Source organism: Harpia harpyja, chromosome 3 (genome assembly GCF_026419915.1).
Source record: "Harpia harpyja isolate bHarHar1 chromosome 3, bHarHar1 primary haplotype, whole genome shotgun sequence".
NCBI lineage: Eukaryota > Metazoa > Chordata > Aves > Accipitriformes > Accipitridae > Harpia > Harpia harpyja.
The window spans coordinates 71,118,759-71,139,526 of NC_068942.1; the positions used below are offsets into that span (position 1 = coordinate 71,118,759).

At 37.3% G+C, this 20,768-nt stretch overlaps 1 protein-coding gene across 17 annotated transcripts in view; it reads left to right on the plus strand.

Annotated features, from left to right (window-relative positions):
* Positions 1-20,768, plus strand: part of TRAF3 (TNF receptor associated factor 3) — a 73,728-nt gene that overhangs the window by 26,739 nt on the left and 26,221 nt on the right. For all 17 annotated transcript variants that reach the window (XM_052783222.1, XM_052783236.1, XM_052783238.1 and 14 more), the window contains 4 exons: positions 12,579-12,835; positions 15,882-15,933; positions 18,209-18,313; positions 19,211-19,378. In XM_052783222.1, coding sequence (XP_052639182.1) covers positions 12,594-12,835; positions 15,882-15,933; positions 18,209-18,313; positions 19,211-19,378 — 567 coding nt within the window. In that variant the 5' untranslated portion in view covers positions 12,579-12,593. The remainder of the gene's footprint in view (positions 1-12,578; positions 12,836-15,881; positions 15,934-18,208; positions 18,314-19,210; positions 19,379-20,768) is intronic.

The window sequence follows — 20,768 nt, forward strand, 5'->3', positions numbered from 1 at the left end:
AAAGGCAGCACTACAAGAGCTTCCAGAACAATGTGAAGCAGTTAGAAGAAAGGATTCTTCACAAAAGCATTTATAATGTTAAGGTGGTAGTTCTCCTTATATATAGAGATGAGGGTACCTTGATCTCTCTAGCTGTTTGTCTATAATATTATACCTAGTGTTTTCAGATCCTGAAATTGTTTCATATAGATCATAAAGCATTGGGCTGCAGTTTAGTTGGAAAGTATTATGAAAAAAATCTCTTATGAGACTAAGAAAGGCAGGCAGGTGATTTCTTCTTATCCAGACTTCTAGGAGGATTTAGACTGGTGACAAATCTCACTAGAAGAAGAGTCTAAAAATAATATTTCCTACTGATGTAGAACACTTCAGGCCAGGTATGCTATAAAGGGTAAGCAATATAGTGCTTATTTTACAGTTTAGGGGGAAACAAAACGGTAAAGTCTTAAAATCATGTAGCACTCAGTAGAATTGGTGGAAAAAAATTCCAAACCACTGCTGTAATATTGGAAGCTTCATTGCCTAGATACAAGTTATTTGCAAAAAGTGGGGAATCAGCACTCTCTGTCCTTTAAACTCTAATCTTAGGACTTAAGCTGCTTGCTCTTACAGCGACTGTCCTCTGCATACTTTTAAATCTGGCATTTGCTCCAATTGGAAGTTATTCTGTGCATTCTGCATAGCTAGACTGTGCCTACATGGATCTTTATAATGCAAGCAGATAGTCTTTATCAGCATAAATTCTCCAAGGAATCTCTGAGGATTCTCATTTAGTTTCTAGTGCAACACCTGGAGGCTTTCAGGTTTGAATTTTCAAAAATAAAAATGCACGTTTAAATGTAAGATTGCCATTAATACATTAAACAAAATTGCTCTATTCAGTATTTATTTGGTAGAGGTGAACACGATTTCATTAATATTAACTAGAGGAGCCCTCTGGCTTCAAGCATGCAAAAAGAATTTTCAACTAAAACTGGCAACTTCATATTCCAAATCTCAGAAATCTTTCTGAGGCCTTGTGGATGGTGTGGAAAGCACCAGTTTTTAACATGTCTCTTCAGCAGCAGCAGTACTGTACAATTCTACCAGAAATTTCTTTGAAAGGTTGCCGTCTCTTGCGTTAAACTTTTTTTTGGCTGTGTGACAGTGATAAACACTTGCTTTTGGGTAGTGATATGAAATTTGGTCAGAAAAGTTTGCAAAGTACTCTTACAATCTTCACATTAAGTATATTGTAGACGGACAGCATCCTCATCGACTTTTGTTAATTCACAAAATCCAGTGCAAGAGAGAAACATTCAAAGGGATGTGGGGTTTTTTTGTCCGTAGTAGTATCCTGTCTGAACTGGTGCTGTAGAGATGGCTTGTTTTCAAGATGTCAACAATATTTATTGATCTGAAACCTCCAGAATAACAGTTGATAAAAACCTGCAGGCAGCAAATACAAGACTTAAGGTTGGCAAGGCGAAATAATAAAATAGTTTGATGTATGGGAAAGTAGTCACAATCAGAGAGAGAAACTAGGCAATTGCATGCAAGTTCCAGGTAAAAGAATCTTTTAATGAGACTTTGCAGCTGGAAGAACAAATACCATTATACACCAGAAGGAATTTGTGTCCTATATAGACTTGGCCTTCAATATCTTATTCCCAAAGCCTACGTTTACTACAAGAGGAAGCAACAAGTTCCTTCCTTTCTTATATTGCTGGGAAACATGTTTTGAGAATTTAAATCTTCAGTTACAAAAAACCCAGCTTCTTCCATGAACACCTTTGTAAAGGTAAAAAATACTTTAGATAGCAAGTGAATGTGAAGTTCTGATTCTGAACATTCTGACAAGTCTGAATTAAGGGTCTATGACTTTTTCCAAACCTTGTTTTTTCCTCCCAAAAGTTCAACTTCAGTAATACATTTTTACTAGAGATGTGGAAACTAGAATGCACTTTACTATAACTAGAAATACTAGCACACGTGTTGTGGTGGTTTGTTTTTTTAAATTATTTTTTTCTGTGTGGTTTTTTTTCTGCCAGATTCCAGTTACAAATGTGTTTCAATAGGTTTTTTCCTCTAATAGAAAAATCTTAACAACAATGTGCCCCCCTGTCACTTTTCCCAAACTTCAAGATGTTAGTCATAGAAAATACAATATAAGCAGTGAAGTATACAGTATGAGCACTGAAATCACTGAAGTTAAACCTGCTATCACTTCATTAACCAAGTGGACAATGTCTTTGTCTTCCCTCACATTCTGATAAATAATAAAATACAAATGACAAGAGAGTTGCCCTTATGCCCTTTTTTCTTTTTCTTCCTGAATAAGAAGCAATGATTTTAGACAAAGCTGAAGACATCATCTAGAATGGTGGAAAAATTCACTTAAGATTAGTGAGAGGTTTGAATCTGTGCATGAATGAATATCGTCCAGGCAATTTAATGTTAAATAAAATATTCTGATGATGTTGCTTGCTGTTATTAGTTTCTAGAATTTGGTTAGTATTTAGGGCAGTGTGAAAAAGTAATTCTTTCTCATCTGTGTTTATAGTTTGCAGTGGTCGACTGGATAAAATGGAAGAGCAGGAAATGTTTTATGTGGGTGAGTTTCCATAGGAGACAGGATAGATAGATTTTTTTTTTTTTTTTTGAGCATTGGATGTAGGCTGAGAAAACTTATTTTGGTTAGAGTGGAAAGAATTTCTTGTGGAAGTGAGATATTGTGATCTCAGTTTCCTGGGATAGCCATTTCTAGTTCCACAGTACTTCGTTATAACATTAATTCAAAAAGTGCAGAGCCATACTTGAAGTTGCATTCTGTGTCATTTACCAGCTTACTCTATACTCTGCTGTGTTCAGAATTTCTTGGGAGGATGATTTTGTTAAAGATGAGCTGCATTTTAAAATTAGATTAACTAATATTTTGGGGATTCTTGAGAAGGCAGTTTTCCTGTAATTATTTATAATAAACCTCTTGAAGTGCTTTGTTTTGGTTTTTGTTTTTTCTTTTTAATTTGCTTTTCATGGACACCTTGGCCTTCACATGCTTTCTTCTTATGCATGCAGAAGATGAGGTAAAGAATTTTAAGACAGGTAGTACCTCTGCTTAGATTTCAAGGCTGGATTCATTAAGAGTCAACACAGATGCACTCTGCCAGAAATTGGCAATATAGAAAGTATTCTTCATGCACTTGCCAGTTAGCAGAGTAGATAGATAGACAGACTGTGATTTGAAGAATATCTGTTGCTATTTTGCTGGACTTCTGAAATTTCAATAGATTTGAAACTGAGTATCTCTGATTAAGAGAGTGGAAAAGAATAGCATCCGTTGATAGGTCTAGGTTTAAAAAAAAAGAAAAGAAAAAAAAGGCTGACAATAACTTTTAAGACAGCAAAATTTTGTGATTCCTACTTGGTGATTTCAGAGATGAAGAGACTTTGGTGTCTTAAGTTGATATAATTTAAAAGCAAGTTGTTTCTGATAAATCATGCAGCACATTTTTCAACCCAAGTTATGCCTTCAAGAAAAGGGGACTTTTTTAGGTCACTAGGCGATGAGACAGCTTTTTCTAGGACTGTATATTTTGGCCAAAATGATTGGGACATGCTATCTGCCTTAGCCCTTGTTGATCCTTGTTAGGATGTGTCACAGGTAGTTCAAATTTACTGTTTCCCAGTCACAGCAAGTATTAGTGGGAAACATAGTGAATGACTTCTTTTGGGTGTATGTGATTTGACATTACCACTTGTAACTTGTGAACCAATGACTTCTATGCCATGCAATAAAAGTAAAGGAAGCGTTAGGCTTGGTGTAAAACGAGAAGTAGAGGAAATCTGGACTGATGGAAGTAGCTTTCCATAAAACCAGAGTATTCAGAATGCAAATATAAACTGGTTTTGCTAGTTCTCTCTTCAAAGCATATATAAAATAATTTTGTAAAAGGAAGCTACCTTTAACTTGAAATATGATTATCATGGCATTTCCCAGAATATTTGATCTGAATATTTTCTTTTGTGGTAGATAGAACTTTTCCTTTGTAAACAGAGCCAGAAGTTACAAAAAAATACAGCGTGTTGATCCACTTCCTCCACATGGGACTGGCATATCTATCTCAGTCATGGACTTCCCCTGAACAGCAGTGGAAGAGATTAAAGTACACTTTGTCCTGTGATCATCTAACCGTCTTTTGATCTTTCCTATTCTTTAAATGCTTCTACGAAAATCCTTGTATAGAAATATGGATCCCAGCTGGGGGTTAACTTCATAGGTGAAATGCAATAACCTTGTATATTTTCTCTTCTCTCTCCTGCACCCATAGACAAGAACCCAAACTGGAATTCAAAATGCAGAAGGGCGAGCTTGGACAGCATGTCTCTTATCTGTTGTCTTGTGACCCAGGCTTTCAAAGCTTAAGAGGTCTTTTGATTTCTAAAAGAGGCTTTTGGTTTCTTGCACTTCAAATGACTTTATACTGTATTTTGGTAGCCTGCTGAGATTAAGAAGTAATTATTGAAAGCTGTAGATAGCAAGTGTAAGTCAAAATACAAACACTTGGTTTTTACTACTGCCTCAGGCTGAATCTTAAAGCGGTTTTGCCAGCCCATATGTCATGATTCAAAAGAATGCTGTTAACTTTCAAAAGAGTAATAGTTGAACATAGCATCACATAAAAATCGGCTTTCCTAAATGGCACTGAATTACTTTTCTGCTCTCTCTTTTTTTTTTTTAATAGTTAAAATTTAATCCCTTTTAAAGTTAATTTGTTTGGTTGGGTTTTTTTGTTTTGTTTTGTTTTTCTCCCATCAGTGCAGTATGTGTTAGACTGAATGTGAATTCTATTCAACATATTATTAGGTAGTTACTAAAAGTGTCAGTCCCTGGGCTCTTGGATACTCCAAACTATATTAATACTACATTATTATTTATAAATATTCCCATTCTTATCTCTTAATGCTGATGTAATTACTTTACACATCTATCCGATGCTTTCTATTTAGAATCTAATTTGTTACACTGAGCAGGAGGGAGTATCTATTAGAACTGTTTTCATGAAAGCATAGTCTAGCAGGCTTGCTAAATTGAGTTCCCTGTACTGGGATGCTGTTCTGTTTAATCCTGTAAGACACTTCACATGAATGTGTAGACTCATTGTTGAAAGAAATAGAGCCAAGGAAAGTGATAAAAAGTTAAAAGAATAAAGCAATGTAAAACTTAGCTTATGGTTCATTTTCTGCTATTCAGTCATCTTGCAAACTAGAACATGGGAAATGCACAATGGTTGCAATTCAAGTGACATGCATGATTGTTCTTTTGCAAGAATATCAGATACAATTTTTGGTTATACTTCTGATTTTCTAGTTTGGATAGGAAAAGAAGGACTAGCCTGTACCATCCAAGTGAAAAATAGTTTTGCTATTTGTTCAATAATTTTTACAGAATAGAGCCCTTAAAGATTATGGTGAAATCTGGTTTAGTTGCTTGAGAACATAGCAGTTTCTGCATTGGAACGGGCCTTTTTTCTACATAAGAATATCATGCCATAATTGCTATAATAAAAACTCCTCACAGAGGAGTGTTAAGCACTGGAAGAGGTTGCTTGGAGAGGTTGCGGTATCTTCATCCTTGGAGTTTTTGAAAACTCAGCTTTGGACAACCTGATCTAACTTTGAAGTTGGCCTTGCTCTGAACAGGGGGTTGGGCTAGATGGCCTCCAGAAGTGCCTTCCAACCTCAGCGTCCCTGGGATACTGCACTAAAAAGTGGCTGTGAAGAGCTTACAAATGGCAGAAGCTTCTTGTGTGGAGAATACTCAGTGTCTTCTGTGTGTTTTCAAGTGCTTCTGTCCTACTTGCTTATATCCAAGTAGTGATTTTTCCTGTTGATCTCACCTGTTCTATTATGTGTATGATCTCAAGGTCTTCTTCACAGTTGGTTTATGTTAGTTTATGCAAGGAAGGTGGATGCTTATGGAGGTATAGGGCAAAGTTTAAAGTAGTTAAAATACCCAGTTTATTTTAACACAAGGAAAAATAAGTTTTAAATATCAATGCTGCTTTTATTTTCGTACAGGAATTGGACTTAGTATTTGAATGTTTTGCATAAAAGAAGATAAGGAATGGTCTTGTCTCTTTCACTGTGTAAAGTTGTATCTAGTGTTGGTGACCAGCAACCCTTCCCCGTCCTCCCCTAACCCCCTCAGAATTTTCTCTTAAAGCATATGCTGGAAATACCTCAGCACTGGTTAGCTGATTCTATATATGCTGTATAGAAATAGTGAATAGTGCTTCAAGCATGACAAGTACATGGAGGAAAAAAAAAAAAATCAGTAGTTCCTGTGTACAAACGAGGAGTGAAAGTGCCAAGACTTCTGACCTCGCACACGGCAAAATCGATGGATGGTCCTTTGCTTTCAAACCTGCCGCTCCGGTGCTGCTTCAGTCACTGTCTAGGTATTTTTGTGGAGTGATTCAAGCTATTTGCATTTTATTTAGCAGTTGTTCTTCTGTGCCCTTGTCCAGACTCAATGGTGGGGCTTTTACCAGAATGCCAGGCTGAGGGGTGGCTGGATGCTGTGAGGATGGCTCTCTGCAGTAAGACACCTTCATGCTTAAGAGCTCTAGAGTCAAGATTCCCATGGCAGCCTCCCTGCTCAGCTTTAATTTTTTTTTGACATGTGTGCACTGAGTAAATTAATAATATGTTGTCACCAATATACTGCTTTCAGTTTGCATTATTGTTTTAACGAGTCATCGAGATACAACAGTATATGTTGCATATTGTAGTCACGCTTGGAAATAGAAGCAGAACAGAGTCAGAAGACTTGTCTAAAAGATACTGAAAGAAAGATGTACATTCTTTTCAGTACGTATGTGCTAGGAATTTATTAGAAGCTATAAAATGCTGAAATGTAAGACAAAGGAAAAGTTAAGGTTGTTTTAATAATTTAATTTTAAGATAAAGATTTCTGTGTGATAACTTGAAGCAATAATTCTTGGTGATAGAAAGCATATGGGCTGTGAAGACTGAAGAGCTGGAAATACCACCCCAGGTACTTGATTATTTGGTGCTCTGAGGCTATCCTATAAAGCACAGAAGAAAATTTGTGAAGAGTGAAACTGATGAAGTCTGGTTTCCTAGTAATCTGTGCTCTACATCCCTTTTTTTTAACCCCTACTCCCCCTTCCTCAAAAAAAAAAAAAAAAAAAAAAAGACCCTGCCATTATTATATTGGAGGAGACTAAGACCATGAAGTTTGCCTGGACAAGAGGGAGCAGGTGGTCTTGGCTGGCTTGGGTGTAATTGTGTACTGACTTCCCAACTGATAGATCACAGGTGGTGATGACCGAGGTTGTACTTCTACAGCCTCTTGCTCAGTGAGACACTACATTAGGTTTCTCTTTCTGTTCCCCACATAGCTGCTCATTTTCATGAAACTTATCTGTCCAGTTGGTTTCCAAGTGGTTTTGAGAGGCTGGGAGGAGAGACAGCACAGTCACAAGCCCTATCTCATTAAAAGCTAGACTAAAAAAACATACCCCACACTACCAAAAAAATTACCTAGTTAGAATAAGGCCCTGAAGTTTGTGTGGTTTTATGCTTTTTAGATAAGAATATATAAACTGTTTTTTGAAGAGGAAAGATTGAATCATCTGATTGGTCACTTTTCTGCTGTGATCTTTAGGTCCCTCTTGCAACTTCAGTTTTCTTTTTCAGAACTTAATTTAGATACTGTGCATGGAGTGTTGTTCTGTTTGGGTAACTTCTGTTCTCAGTGCAAATTGTAATTTGATTGAAAAGCTTTTCTGTCCTAAGTAATAACCAAATTAGATTGTGTCTTCTGTTATCCTCTTCTCTGGTGGTGTAACAAAAACATTTATTTCAAATAACTTCTTGACCTTTTTGAATTTTAAAACTTTGGCAAAAGCTTATTTGCTTTGTATTGTCAATATGTTGAAAACTGTCTTCATGCAGAGCTTGCTAGCTGCCAAATCCTGTGGTCCCTTTTGCCATCAATTTTTTGGGGGGTGTTTTAGATTACATAAGAGTTAATATTTTTCCTGTTTTTTTAGATGCAAATTTATTTTGAATTTTTGTAGAAGCTTTATTGTATTTCTATGTTGCAAATTGGTTTTATTCCCAAAAAGCAAATAAAATATATGTGGTATAATATGGAACATTAATGCAGATTTCTAGGATGTTTGCCCTCTCTGTGGCGAGAACAGCATCCTTGCTTAAACAAGGAAAGAGAAAAATGCTTTTTGTTCGGGAACTCCTATGCTTTCTAATTCTTGGAACATCTTTGTCAGTAGATTCACTTTTGTTTCCAGTTTCTAATGCTCTGTACTAATGTTAGTATGAGTTAAGTAACAACAAATTGTTCTAACCTTTATTACAGTATATACAGCCTGAAATATTAACTGGGGTCTAGCCTCAGATACTTGAGTAGCACTTATATTGAACGAGAGTAGTGACAAAAATGCAGCTCAGTGAGACCTGACAGACTGGAGCGAGCAGTGTCACCCATCTGATGACCAGAACAATCTCTGCTTCTGTTACTCTGCAGAAGCGTGAATATAAGCACATGTTGGTTGCAGGAGAGGTGGCTGAAGGAATGTAATCAACAGTGGACAAAACTGACCTTGGTGACTGTGCCTCTTTTTATGTTCTTATCCGGCCTGAAAGGTGTGATTGTCCAAGATTTAACAGTTTTAAAGGACATCTAAAAGTCATATTCTTTTATTGTGGTGATTTTTCCCAGGGATTAGAAATTGGAGCAAGAAATAGCTAGTAGTGAATTAAGAGTTAAGATTTAGCTTGCTGAACAGGAACCAGAGTCTTTGACTTGATGGCAGCTTGCCATGCCTTTAGGAATCGGAGGCCCCCACCAGAACTAGCCTATCTTGAATGTTCTAGCCAGATTCCTCTCCCTGCTTTCTGGAGGTATGTTATCTTCACTGCTGTAAGTGCATGATATCTTACTGAGGTGTGACTTCAAAATTGCTTCTTGTTGGCAGTTTGAAACATGATTATGGGGGTATAATCTGAGTCCTGCTGTTAAAGGTTCCTGAAAAGGAAAAGAAGACATTGCAGATGACACCCTGTAGTGGTATGTAAACCATAGTAGAAAGTTGTTTGCAAAAGGGTGGCAGCTGAAATGTTTGTATTATCTGCACTTGTGTTCACCACTGATCTCATACACAGGTGTAACAGCATGCAACTCGCATGCATGAGGACATAGCTCTGTGCATGCAGATTTGTGTGTGCAGTTTGATAGACATCACATCTCCCCACTCCCTTGTTAAGTGCAGCTCTTTCGTTGTAGTAGGGAGGTTTTGGTGTTCTTTTAAGCTCAGTTCTCTATTGTATTTTATTGCAGTACTTCATGAATGGCTTCCTAGTTTTGCTGCATAAGATAATGCTGGCGGTTCAGAGTATTGTGGAAGAGAATTCCTCACCAAGCTGGCCACCCTGGTGCTGCGCTTGTTTAGCTTTTCTGGTCTGACATACTTCTTCATAAAACAGAAATATATAAGCTGAGGCACACAAATCTTATTCTTAGGCATATTGCATAGTAAATTTTATTTATCAGCGTGCTTTCTGGTTGTTTTCTGTGACGAGATATCCAATACGTCACTTCCAAAAGTGGAGTCCTGTGGAGCCCTGTGCAGCTTATTTTGGTATGAAATCTTTCTTGCCAGCTGACAGTCCAGCCCCAGAGGAGTTTCATATCTCTATGAAACTCTCACCTGCTGCTTATTTGGCATTCAGTACTCTTTCTCAGTTAAATCTTGAATATTATTCTTCTCGCCCCTGCCTGCCTCATTGTGATTAATAAACTGAATAGTTTCCCTGAAGAAATCATGCTATTGGAAGACTTCACCTCTCTAATAATCTTTAGCTTCTTTTTGTTTGGAAGAAACTTAATGGGGAAACAGATGTTCAATAGTTGTGTTGTATGACTTACAAGTTCAGGAACTTTGTGCTTTCTTGACTTGCCAATTGTCCCGTCAGCATCTCTTTTAGTGCCTCTTTTTCTGAATTTCTTCTGTGGGTCAGAATCAGGCCATGCCTTGTTTTATTCCGGCATTTTAAGAAAAATCGCATTCCCTGTCTTGTTCTTACCAGTCAACATTCTTGAAGTTGGCTTTTGACTTCCAAGAGTTGACAGAATGGTAGAGGTCTTGAATATGATTTAAAAAAAATATGCAGTTGCAGTGGGAAAAGAGGCATCAGTATCTACCTACAAATTATAAATCGGAGAACTGAAAACCTTTACAGATTCCTAAACTGCTAGCTCCAAATGAAGCTCTTCCCACAGTTGTGCACAAGAAGCAAATCCGTAGATAGCATCCAGACAGGTGAAACTTAGCTTACGGAGTTGCACTTTTTTTTTTCCTCTCTTGCTAATCTCCTTTTCTTTTACAACTGCAACAAAGTGCCAAGTCCTAAGCTCATGACTGGGTTCCCCTCTGTCCAGTCACAGATGTTCAGCAATGGCTGTCATGTCTTGGGCAATCTCTAAAGCTAGACTACTTTCATCAACTGCTTTCCTTTCTCGCTCATGTCACTTCTCTTAACCTCCTTGTCTCTCAGCATCACATCTCATTTCTTGTATGCTGGTTATAGTCTTTTGAATTGCCTCTTCAGTGTCATCATTATCTGGCTTTTTGTTTGGTTTTTTTAATGGTTGCTGCTGAAAATCCAGTTCAGGCTTTGCTTACTTCCCTGGTCTGAAATAACCTGAATTTCCTTATTAATGAGAACTGCAAGTTACTTACAGTTCAGCACTGATTTTTCTGTTTTTTCAGATACTGTTCTGCCAAGGCATTAGACTCTGCAGTCTTTGAAGAGTAGACAAGGAACAGGCAGATATTAATTCAGATTATGCACCAGCATTTATATTTCCCTTTCAGTTACTGTAGAAACTGTTTTGTTTCTTTGTGGGGTATTTTTTTTTTTTTGGAGGAGGGGGAGGTGGTGGTGGTAGGGAATGTTTGTTTGGGTTTTTTGTTTGTTTTGCTGGTTTTGAATAAGACCCAATCATTGGATCTACTGAGTTATGAGGATGGTTTCCTTGTGCTCTCTCTGTGTTTGATGAAGATACAGAGACGCTGTCCCCCTGGGGCAGGGGGGCAATGAAGTGTGGATTTGTCATTCAGCACCTCTATCCTTGCTCAGCTGATGTTGGTAAAGACATGAAATGGTATCAGCGATGAGATGCAATGATTTTGTCTTTTGTTTCTAGAAATAACAGTTGGCATCAGAAATGAAAGAAATTTACTTGGCTGTTTAGTCTCCATGGAGAATTCTATACCAAAACTATAGATGCAGAAATGATTTACAAGAAAATACGTTCAATTACAAGTACTTGTTTTGGGCTTAGCGAGGGAAGATAAGAGGTGACAAAAACCATGTACAAGAAGGTTTGCGTGTTTGGGATGTGAGGCATTTGACTCCCTTTGTGGTATTGTTGGACATACTTTGAGAAATGAACTGGGCCTCATTTCTTCATTCTGCTGCTTAAAGTTGAATTATAGCGCTTGAGGCAACTGTAGAGCAGTGGAATAGGTTTATATTTCAAGTGTCAGTTAACAAGGAGGGAGAATTGGAGTATGCCTTTCTCTTGTAAATAGCCAGGCATTTCTCTTATGTAAATAGGTGTTGGATCCTCCAACTGTGCTTTCTCCTTCATGTGCTGAGGTTTTTTTTAAGACCACTTAACACTTGTTTGACTACAAGATAAGCAAGGAAATTATTGAAAATGGGTCTTAAAATTTAACCTGGGGTATTTTTCCTCTGTTGCTCTGCTAATGCTTTGCATGATGACCTAGAAGAATCATAGTCCAAGATAATAGGTACTGTAATTCAGTCTTCAACTGTGTTAATTATTGTTTCATCTGCCTGTCAGTTGTGCTTAGTCTTGGTGAATTAATCAAGTGGCCATGTTATATAGGCCTTTCTCCTCTGTCAACTAGACTTGTATCACCTGTTCCCTTCATGTGGGGATGTACAATGAAAAGTTTGGAAAGTGTTTAAAAAGTAAAAACCTGTTGTGTTGTTCTAAAACAGACTTAAAGCAGCATGTCTTACATTTTGCTATTGCATGGGATAGACAGGAAGAGTTGGCAGTGAAGGTGCATAGACTCCAGATACCCTGTATAGTGGTTGTGTGCTTTTCACAGTAGCATCTGAGTAGTATTGTGCACGGTACTGGACCAGTGCACCTTCTCCACCACAGCCCTTGCTGCTTCCTCTGCTTCAAAGAGAGAGAGAAAGACGTGGAAGAATGCAAGCTCTGTTCTTTTTTGTTCCTAGAGCGATGCCAATAATTAACTAACACGTTGCTTTCAGGAATAGGTTTTAATTCTTGACCTTCTAGAGCCATTGAAAAATATAGAATATTTTATGGGTTTGCTATGCTTAATATACTTAGGCAGTTATGTATTACGTTCACATGATGTGTGGACACATATTTGTTCTTAGTGCTTTCTGGTTTTACATAGTCTCTCAGAGATGCTGTGTTTGTTTTATTTAAATGGAAAAAGAGGTCTTCATTTCTTAGAAGTTTTCTCATTTTTGCTTCACAGAAACTATCTTAGAGCATGGACACCAGTAAGAAGACAGAACCCCCTTTATCTGTGGAAATGGTGCAACAAAGGGCCAATCCTGATCGCAGTCCTTCAGCATCGATTTATGTTCCAGAGCAAGGTGGCTACAAAGAGAAATTTGTAAATGCTGTGGAAGATAAGTATAAATGTGAAAAATGTCACCTCATCTTATGCAATCCTAAACAGACTGAATGTGGACACAGATTTTGTGAGACCTGCATGAATGCCTTGCTAAGGTATGTTTTTTGTTGTGACAGACATGTTGATAACTTTGTCTTGTGAACCGCTGAAAATAGCATGAACACCATTGTAGTTTTAGGAATACATTAAGCTAATCCCCTGGCTTGAAGCAGCCTTCCACTTGTTGCTTGCTTGCTTATTTGTTATCCATATGCTGGTGCAAACATTTGTGTTCTGCTCTGGGTCAGGATGAGACAACTAAGCTTTCCATCAATATTGTTGGAATGGTTGTTAAAGTGGTTTAATCCCATGTAGTGATGTGCGTTAGGTAAGAATTTCATTGCCTGTGGAGCCTAGACTGAGTAGCTATTTCACATGACTGGTAATATGGCTAGTTTGGCGTAGAATGCTCTTAGTGAATTGTGGCTATGTGAGGAAGTGAGCCTGCAGAGGCTCCTTGGGGTGATGGTACCTAACCTAGCTGTGGACCCAGCCTTACAGTTGAGTGGTGGGACCCTTGGATAAATTTAACTGCTTGTGGAGCTTCCTTTTCCCATAACCATTCTAGCTGTATGTCCTGGGGCTTGTATGTTTTGTGGATTCAAGGAGGGTCAGGAAGGCTGGCTTCTCTTACCGAGATGTTTGGGCCAGAGTGCAAAGTGGTGGGTGAGTGAATGTTATAGGTGTAAAATGAATGCTGAGAGATTCAACCTTTCCTAGTCTAGGTAAGAATAAAAGTGTGACCATTCAAGGAGTATCTAGCTTTTAACAAGTATCTGTGCATCAGTAGAAGTATATTTCTTTGCCTCTCAACTTTGATCCATTGCTACTGATTGTATTCAGCAGTGTGATTTCAAAACTTGGTCTAATGTTTGGAGACCATTCTGCAAGCTTTAATCTCCTGGGGTAAATAAGCAGTCAATACTTCCATTTGCTACTGGGAAAGCAGAGGTATAGAAGACATTGAGCTCGCTGGATGTTGCACACTGGACTACTAAGAGAGAGGATTTGACTTTAGAAGGTCTTGGTGATCTCGCGTTTACTTTTTGTGACCATCCTGACTCTAGGTATTAGCTTATATTTCCCTTGGAAATACTGTAATCTCAGGTGTATATAAATCAAGACTACATGCAGCATGGCAAAAGAAACTGGAGGATATTACATTACTCTGTCTCATGATAGAGAGTAACCTCTGTACTGGGCAAATACAAGGGTCCATAGCTCACTAATCCACTCCTGTAGGTTTTGTGCTACAGCATGTCAAATTTAAAACAACGACAAAAAACCCCCGCCAACTTTTTTTTCAATACACATTTTCAGGTGAGGTGTAGTTTTCATTTAAGAAATGCAGTTATTTCTTTCTGAATATATGTTTTTGGAAGAGTCTTACATGGTTAATAACAGTGACTGCAGAAAAGCAAACACCTGCCATGCTCGATGCGTGCAGATGGACAGAGCAGATCCTTAATCTAAGCAGTAACAATTGTGGCATTCCTGGAATCTGGGCAATTTTCCTTCCCTGCTGTGAGACATGCACATGTGCTTATTACAGTGCAGCTAGAACATGTGTAATTTTACTTTCTTGACTTTCCAACTAGTGTGTTACTGAAAAGGAGACATGGGTAAGACCATCTACCACACTGCTCTTTCATGCGAGTTATTTCACTATATATAAGTGCTTGTTGCAAACAAATCCTTTATTAAAATTAAATTTACAGCTCCTTTTTTTGAGAAATAAAAAGTGCCATAAAACTGGAAGTAAAATAAGTTTATGTTGTTTCTGCATTTGGCACAAAAAATTTTCATTCAGTGTTGATATGCTGCTGCATACACACACACTGATTATGTTAGCAGCTTCTGTTCCAGTGTTATTTGAGGACAAAGAATTGGGAGTCAGTGTAGATAACACAGTAAAGATGTCTGCTCAGTATGCAGCAGTAGTTTAGAAGAGTAGGTGGGATGCTTGAGTGAATTCAGTAAGAGCAAGGAAAGAAAGCATGACATTGTATTAAACACTGTATGCCCTCAAGTTGATTATTTTCCCTTTTTTTTTTTTTTTTTTTACTTAACAAAAATATTACAGATATTGAAGCTGCAAGGTAGTTAAGATGCTCAGAAATATGATGGGACACAAATGGTCAGTTCAAGAAGCAGAAGCCAGTGAGATGATTTGAAATAACCATACTGATTATATAACATAATCAAACTTATTCAGCCTTTTACATTGATTTGCACAGCTCCTAGCAGCCACAACTTACAGCCTGTCAGTGAGTTGCTTTACAAAAGAATTCACCTGGCTTTTACCTAGTGCTTTTCATCCATAGATCTTGGTGCTTTACAAGGGAGATCAGTATGACTATCCACATTTTACATAGGGAAGAGGAGCTAAAAAGGAATGAAGGGATTTACACTATGACACCTAGCAGGTCAGAGCCAGAAACAGCTGTAGGAACCAAGATTTCCTGCACTCCAGTTCAGTTTCTATTCACGGACTGCTCTGCTCCTCAACCTGCCTGTTGTCCAAGAGATCACAAGTTTGGTAATTAGATGACCAAAACAGCTACAGGGCAATAGTTCAGATAAAGGAGGGAGCAAGGATCTGTAACAGTTACTAAAACCAGAACAGACTTGAAGGAGATGGACATAAATACTTTTTTACCCTAAAAGGATATATAATTGACTGTCGGAGGAAGTGAAGTTTAATTAGGTGTTGTTTGAAAAAGGACTGGATAATTGAAGAGAAAATATTTTGCCTGTTTGCACAGCTAGATTGAGAAGTGACAAAAATTGCGGATCAGGTGCAGACTGTAAAATAAGGAATGAATTTTGCCACCTTGAAGAAAACCACTGCACAGTTGGCTGGAGGCATTGTAGTGGTCTTATTTCCTTGGGAATGCCAGATTACTGTCCACTGAAAACTCGGTGTTCAAATTTTTTGAAATAACATCGTGTTATCTCATTATAATGAACTATATCCACTTCTAATGATTTTAAAATATATTCAATAATTGTAATTAAGTAAAGTGCCTAATAAACGGAAATTTTTGTACTACAAAAATTCAGATGAGTTAAACTAGTTTTTCTGTTTTCTTTTCTCTCCAGTTCTTCTAGTCCAAAATGTACAGCGTGTCAAGAAAGCATAGTAAAAGATAAGGTATTGTTAAAGTTATTTTTTATTCAAGAGTATTGAATTGTGTGGTGTACATAAGATGTGTTATTGCTTTGTGGTAATTATTTCATAAGCCTAACAAGCTACCTGAGGAAGATAATTTTGTTATAAGACCTAAACCTTGTATTTTATATAGGAGGACAGCTCACTTTTACTGTTAACCACATGGTAGAAAACAGCAGGTCAGCTTCATCCCTAATGGTCCAGCCAGGTGTCACATCTTGTTTTCATAGTTGGGAGCTGCAGCAACACATTGCAGTTGTCCTCCCATCAACCAGGAGGGTGATAAGAAATACTGCATCTCCTGTAGATACAGAGATGTGACAGATCTAGGCAAATCTTACTCCTGATTTAGCTCCAGACCAGTGTCTACTGTTTCACTAATCTGTTTTTACGGTGTGTTGTTCTGTGAACCACACTGGAACCAGAACAGTGTGGAGTTACAGTAACTAATAGAATCAGGTGATTCTTCTATGGATATTTCACTGATACCCTCTTCACTGTTTTTCACAGCAAAACTTTGTATTGCCTTTGAAAGGTTGAGGGTAGAGAAAATTATTTTTGACTTAGTACATGGTTTATGCAGTTTTTACATTAGATTTTTCTAAAGTGTTTAGTAAATTCTTTGTGTTAGTAGTCTTTCCTGCCTAAATAAATACTTGTTACAATAACTATTTTCAAGAAAAGGTTAGTGGGTACATGAATCTCTCCTCGTCTTAACTCAGAATAGTTCTCTGAACAGTGCTCAGCATAATTCAGTTTTGAGATGGATGGTGTCTCCAGGAGCTCAGACCAATAATCATGACGCCTACTTTATTTGTCTTTTTAATGCTAACTTTCTACCTCCCAATATACATAAATATGTACATTTATTATGAAACTTCAAATATCTCTAAAACAGGAGGAGGACAAGAAGGGCAATGTATATTAAATACATGTTAGACTAACTGTGTAAGTCAGTGATTTTCATGAAACTGGAAACTTCTCTCTCCCCTTAGAATGCTCATGTCCAAAATCACTGAAGAGCTATTAGATGGTCTTGGAAAAACTGTTTAAAAATTGTCGTCTTACCTTAACTTCAGTCAGCAAAACTGTGCCTAGTAACCCTGTGAATTACTTTGGAAAAAATACTACAGTAGTGGCAATTGATTATTCAAATGAGATTTGTTGATTCATTAAACTTCACATATGCATCAGTGACCTGTGTCAGATGAGACTGGATGAGAATGGTTGCAGTGTTTCCTTCTTCGCTGATACTGGGGATAGATTCATAGTCACTGTAGACAGATCTGATCATAATTCTCTGTTGTTGTTGTTAAATGTTAGCATGCAGAACCGTTCTGTAATTACACTAATCCTCCAGTGCATGCAGTATAGCAGAACTCCATTTGTCAGAGAAGTTGGGCTTGCTTCTTTGGTATTTCTTAATGGTCATGAAAGCAGCTGCAAGATAACTAGAAGTTTTTAGCCCTTTGTTTTGGTCTTCAAAATAGTAGTAATGGTCTTCACTCCTTATCTCCAGTTCCTGCCCTTAGCAATGGGGTTCTTGAGAGTGCGGTTGTGTTTTCTCTTTATCTTTTATGGGGTATCACCCATAAAAGGTGGAAAGTCCAAACCCCAAGCTGTGTATTTCTAATTTTTTGCAGTTCTATTATAGACAAAAAATGCTTATAAACATTAAAATGGAGAGATAGTTAAAGCCTGCTTATCTGTGAAATAATAAACCTCCTCCAGTCTAAGACCTTAGAAAATGTGTTTAATAATGTGTTACCACTGAAGTGCGAGTAGGTGTTCCAACTAACCAGTCTAGTCATTGTGGGACTGTCTTCCATGAAGTCCCTCCTCTCTGAACCACTGTGCTTTGGCTCTTTTTTTGTCTTTAGGGTATTGTGCCTAATGCATCAGCTTCCCAAACGATGTAGAGAATTCTAGCTTATGCAGACCTGTCAAGCCTGGCAAGCAAATAGCAAAAATTTAGTCCTTTCTTGTACCTTTCCCTTTATTGTAGTTATAGTAAATGTGAAACAATAGTAGAGCATCTGTCCAAATAGTCTTTCTCACTGGGCTGCTTCACAGTGGAGGAATCTCAGTGATGTGCACATTCAAGAAAAACTGAATGGTAGGGTTTTATTTCTGGCACATAAAGCTAGAATTAAATGACACTGCTGTAGCCAAATTGCATGGCTTCTACTTTATTTGAACTTGCATATTCTTGACAGGTTTTCAATTTCTAAAATGAAGTGATTTTTTAATTTTTCAGGTATTTAAAGATAATTGTTGCAGGAGAGAACTACTTGCCCTTCAAATATACTGCAGAAATGAAAACAAGGGCTGTAAAGAACAACTGTCTTTGGGTCAATTACTGGTAAGTAATCTAACATACTCATAAGCTTCCTTTTGAGTTAAAGAATGAGAAGAAATCTCACAAATTAAAGCCCCAGTCCATTTCTTGACTTGCTCACACTAGAGGTTATTCTGACATTTATAAATCAGATTAGAGTTAAACTGTTCTGAAACTCAGCTTTTTGATGAGCTATAAGGAATTGTAGTAACAAATCATGCAATTGTGTGACACTGAAGCTCAGAAATATAAATGCATGAAGCAAATGACAAGGGTGAACTAAAATTGGGAAAAATCTTAATGTGTACTTTACAAATGTGAGAAATTTGAATTCCTTTTTGGTGTGTTTTTGTTTTTATTTACCAGTCTTAATCCTCTCATATAAGTGGTGGTTTATGCATGGAGTTAAACCTTTGGCTTCTCCAGACTTGTACAAAATAACTTACAGCTTTGTTTTGTGAAGGCATAACATAGCAGTAATCCAATAATATAACAGTTGTAAGGTATGGCTAACCCAGCAGTTTGTAGTGAGATGTATAGGTACTTGCTTTGAATGAGCAAGCTCAGGTACTTAAACAATTTAAAGCAGCATCTGTGTTTATGTGGAATAATACACCTTGGAAAAGAATGCTTACCTTTTGTTTAATAGCCTGTGTGGAATTTTGGACTGTGTTAGAATGCTTTTAGTATAAAAGTAGCTCACGTACATCTATAATACAGTGAAATCTGCTGTCTCGGTAAAGAGAGTGTAAAGTCAGAAATGTATTCCTGAGTAGATTTGTTAGTGTTTGCTCTTGCACAATACAGTGCACAAAATAACTTTGCTTACTTTGGTTCTGAAGTTACTTAATGTGGGATGTCTTCAAAGTATGGAAGACATGCACAAAATTTAGTTGGCTTGACTTTTTTTTGATCTTTCAGATGCATTTGAAAACTGATTGTCAGTTTGAAGAGCTCTCGTGTCCTCGTGCTGATTGCAAAGAAAAAATACTGAGAAAAGATTTGCCAGACCACGTAGAGAAGACCTGTAAATACCGGGAGACAACCTGTAAATACTGTAAAAGCCAAGTTCCAATGATTATGTTGCAGGTGCAGTATTTTCTTGTGTATATAGAACAACGTTCTGTACATTAGTGTGAAATAATAACTCTTCTTGTGCTTCTCTGTAGCTGCCAATAGAGCCTTGGCCTCTCAGCCAGAATTAGTAAGTCAAAAAAGAAAATAGGCTGACTTTCAAAACACTTTTTTTCTGCAAAAACACCAGTCACTGCATTGACTAGGAAACATTTTCTTTTTTCTGATGTTCAGATACTGCATTTAAAAAAAAATTCAGATCCACTGCATAATACTGATACTAAAGTAATTTTTGCTATGCTTTTTTATTTTGCTTAAATTGATATAATAAATGCAACTGCCATGATAACAATTAAATGTTGTGCAGGAAGAGCATAAGCATAGCAATTGACTGGAGAAATAGCATCTTTCTGTATAATCCTTCTTCAGTACTGTGTGATCTGTTACGAGAGGAGAGGAGGAAATAGTGTAAAAGCAAACTGTGTCTTGGCATAACCAGGAATGGTACATGGCAGGCCTAAGCAGAGTTACTGCTGTTCCTGGCATACGAGTAGGTTATCGGATAAGCAGCATGTTGTGAGTTAGAAGTATAGAGCAGAGGTTGAGAAAGTCATACTTTACACATAGAATTGTAACTTGACTGTGTTAGCGTTATTTTGCATTGAACTGTATTATGCTGAATCTCTCTTGCTGTAATTTTGACATTTTTTTTAAAAACTCTGTTTCCATAGTTTCCATAGTTTGGACAGTCTCAGATTTCGGACTTTCTTAGTACAGTAAGAGTGGTGAGAATTTGATTTTCATTTGTGTTCTTGTGTATTGTTAGGTGAAATCTCACAATGATGAGAAGCATTCTTTGCTCAGAGGTGGTGTTACACAAAGGCGTAGGTAGAATCTCACCGAGTTCTGATTTAGATTGGGCTTCTAATTATTTGAGTGTATACTTGCAAGGGCTGGTACTTTAGTAATTGTGCATTACCAAGCATAAGGTGGCTGAGACATGAAAATACACAGAGAAAATTAAGTTTACACTGTGTTTATTCTGGCACATTCTGATACAGAGGTGAAACTGTATTTAGTTAGATTATGGATGCTGTTCTCCCAGAATTTTCTTCAGGTGGGGAATTGATGTGAGGCAAAGAGTGACAGTAAAAGATGTGTAGTGTCTTAACAGACAAAATCAGTGAGTATTAAATATGTCGTCTTGTATAAATTCTATTTCCATATCTAAGTAACATGCTCACAGGTTCCTTGTAGGCAGTTTCTTTTTATAGGAGCAATGTAGTTAAATTTTTGAGAGTCTGAAATCATCCGTAAGTTTTGAGGAATATAGAACTCTGTTTTAGTTTAAAAGCTTTCTCTTTTATGAGATGGTGATGGATTTAACATTTACGAAATCTTTGAA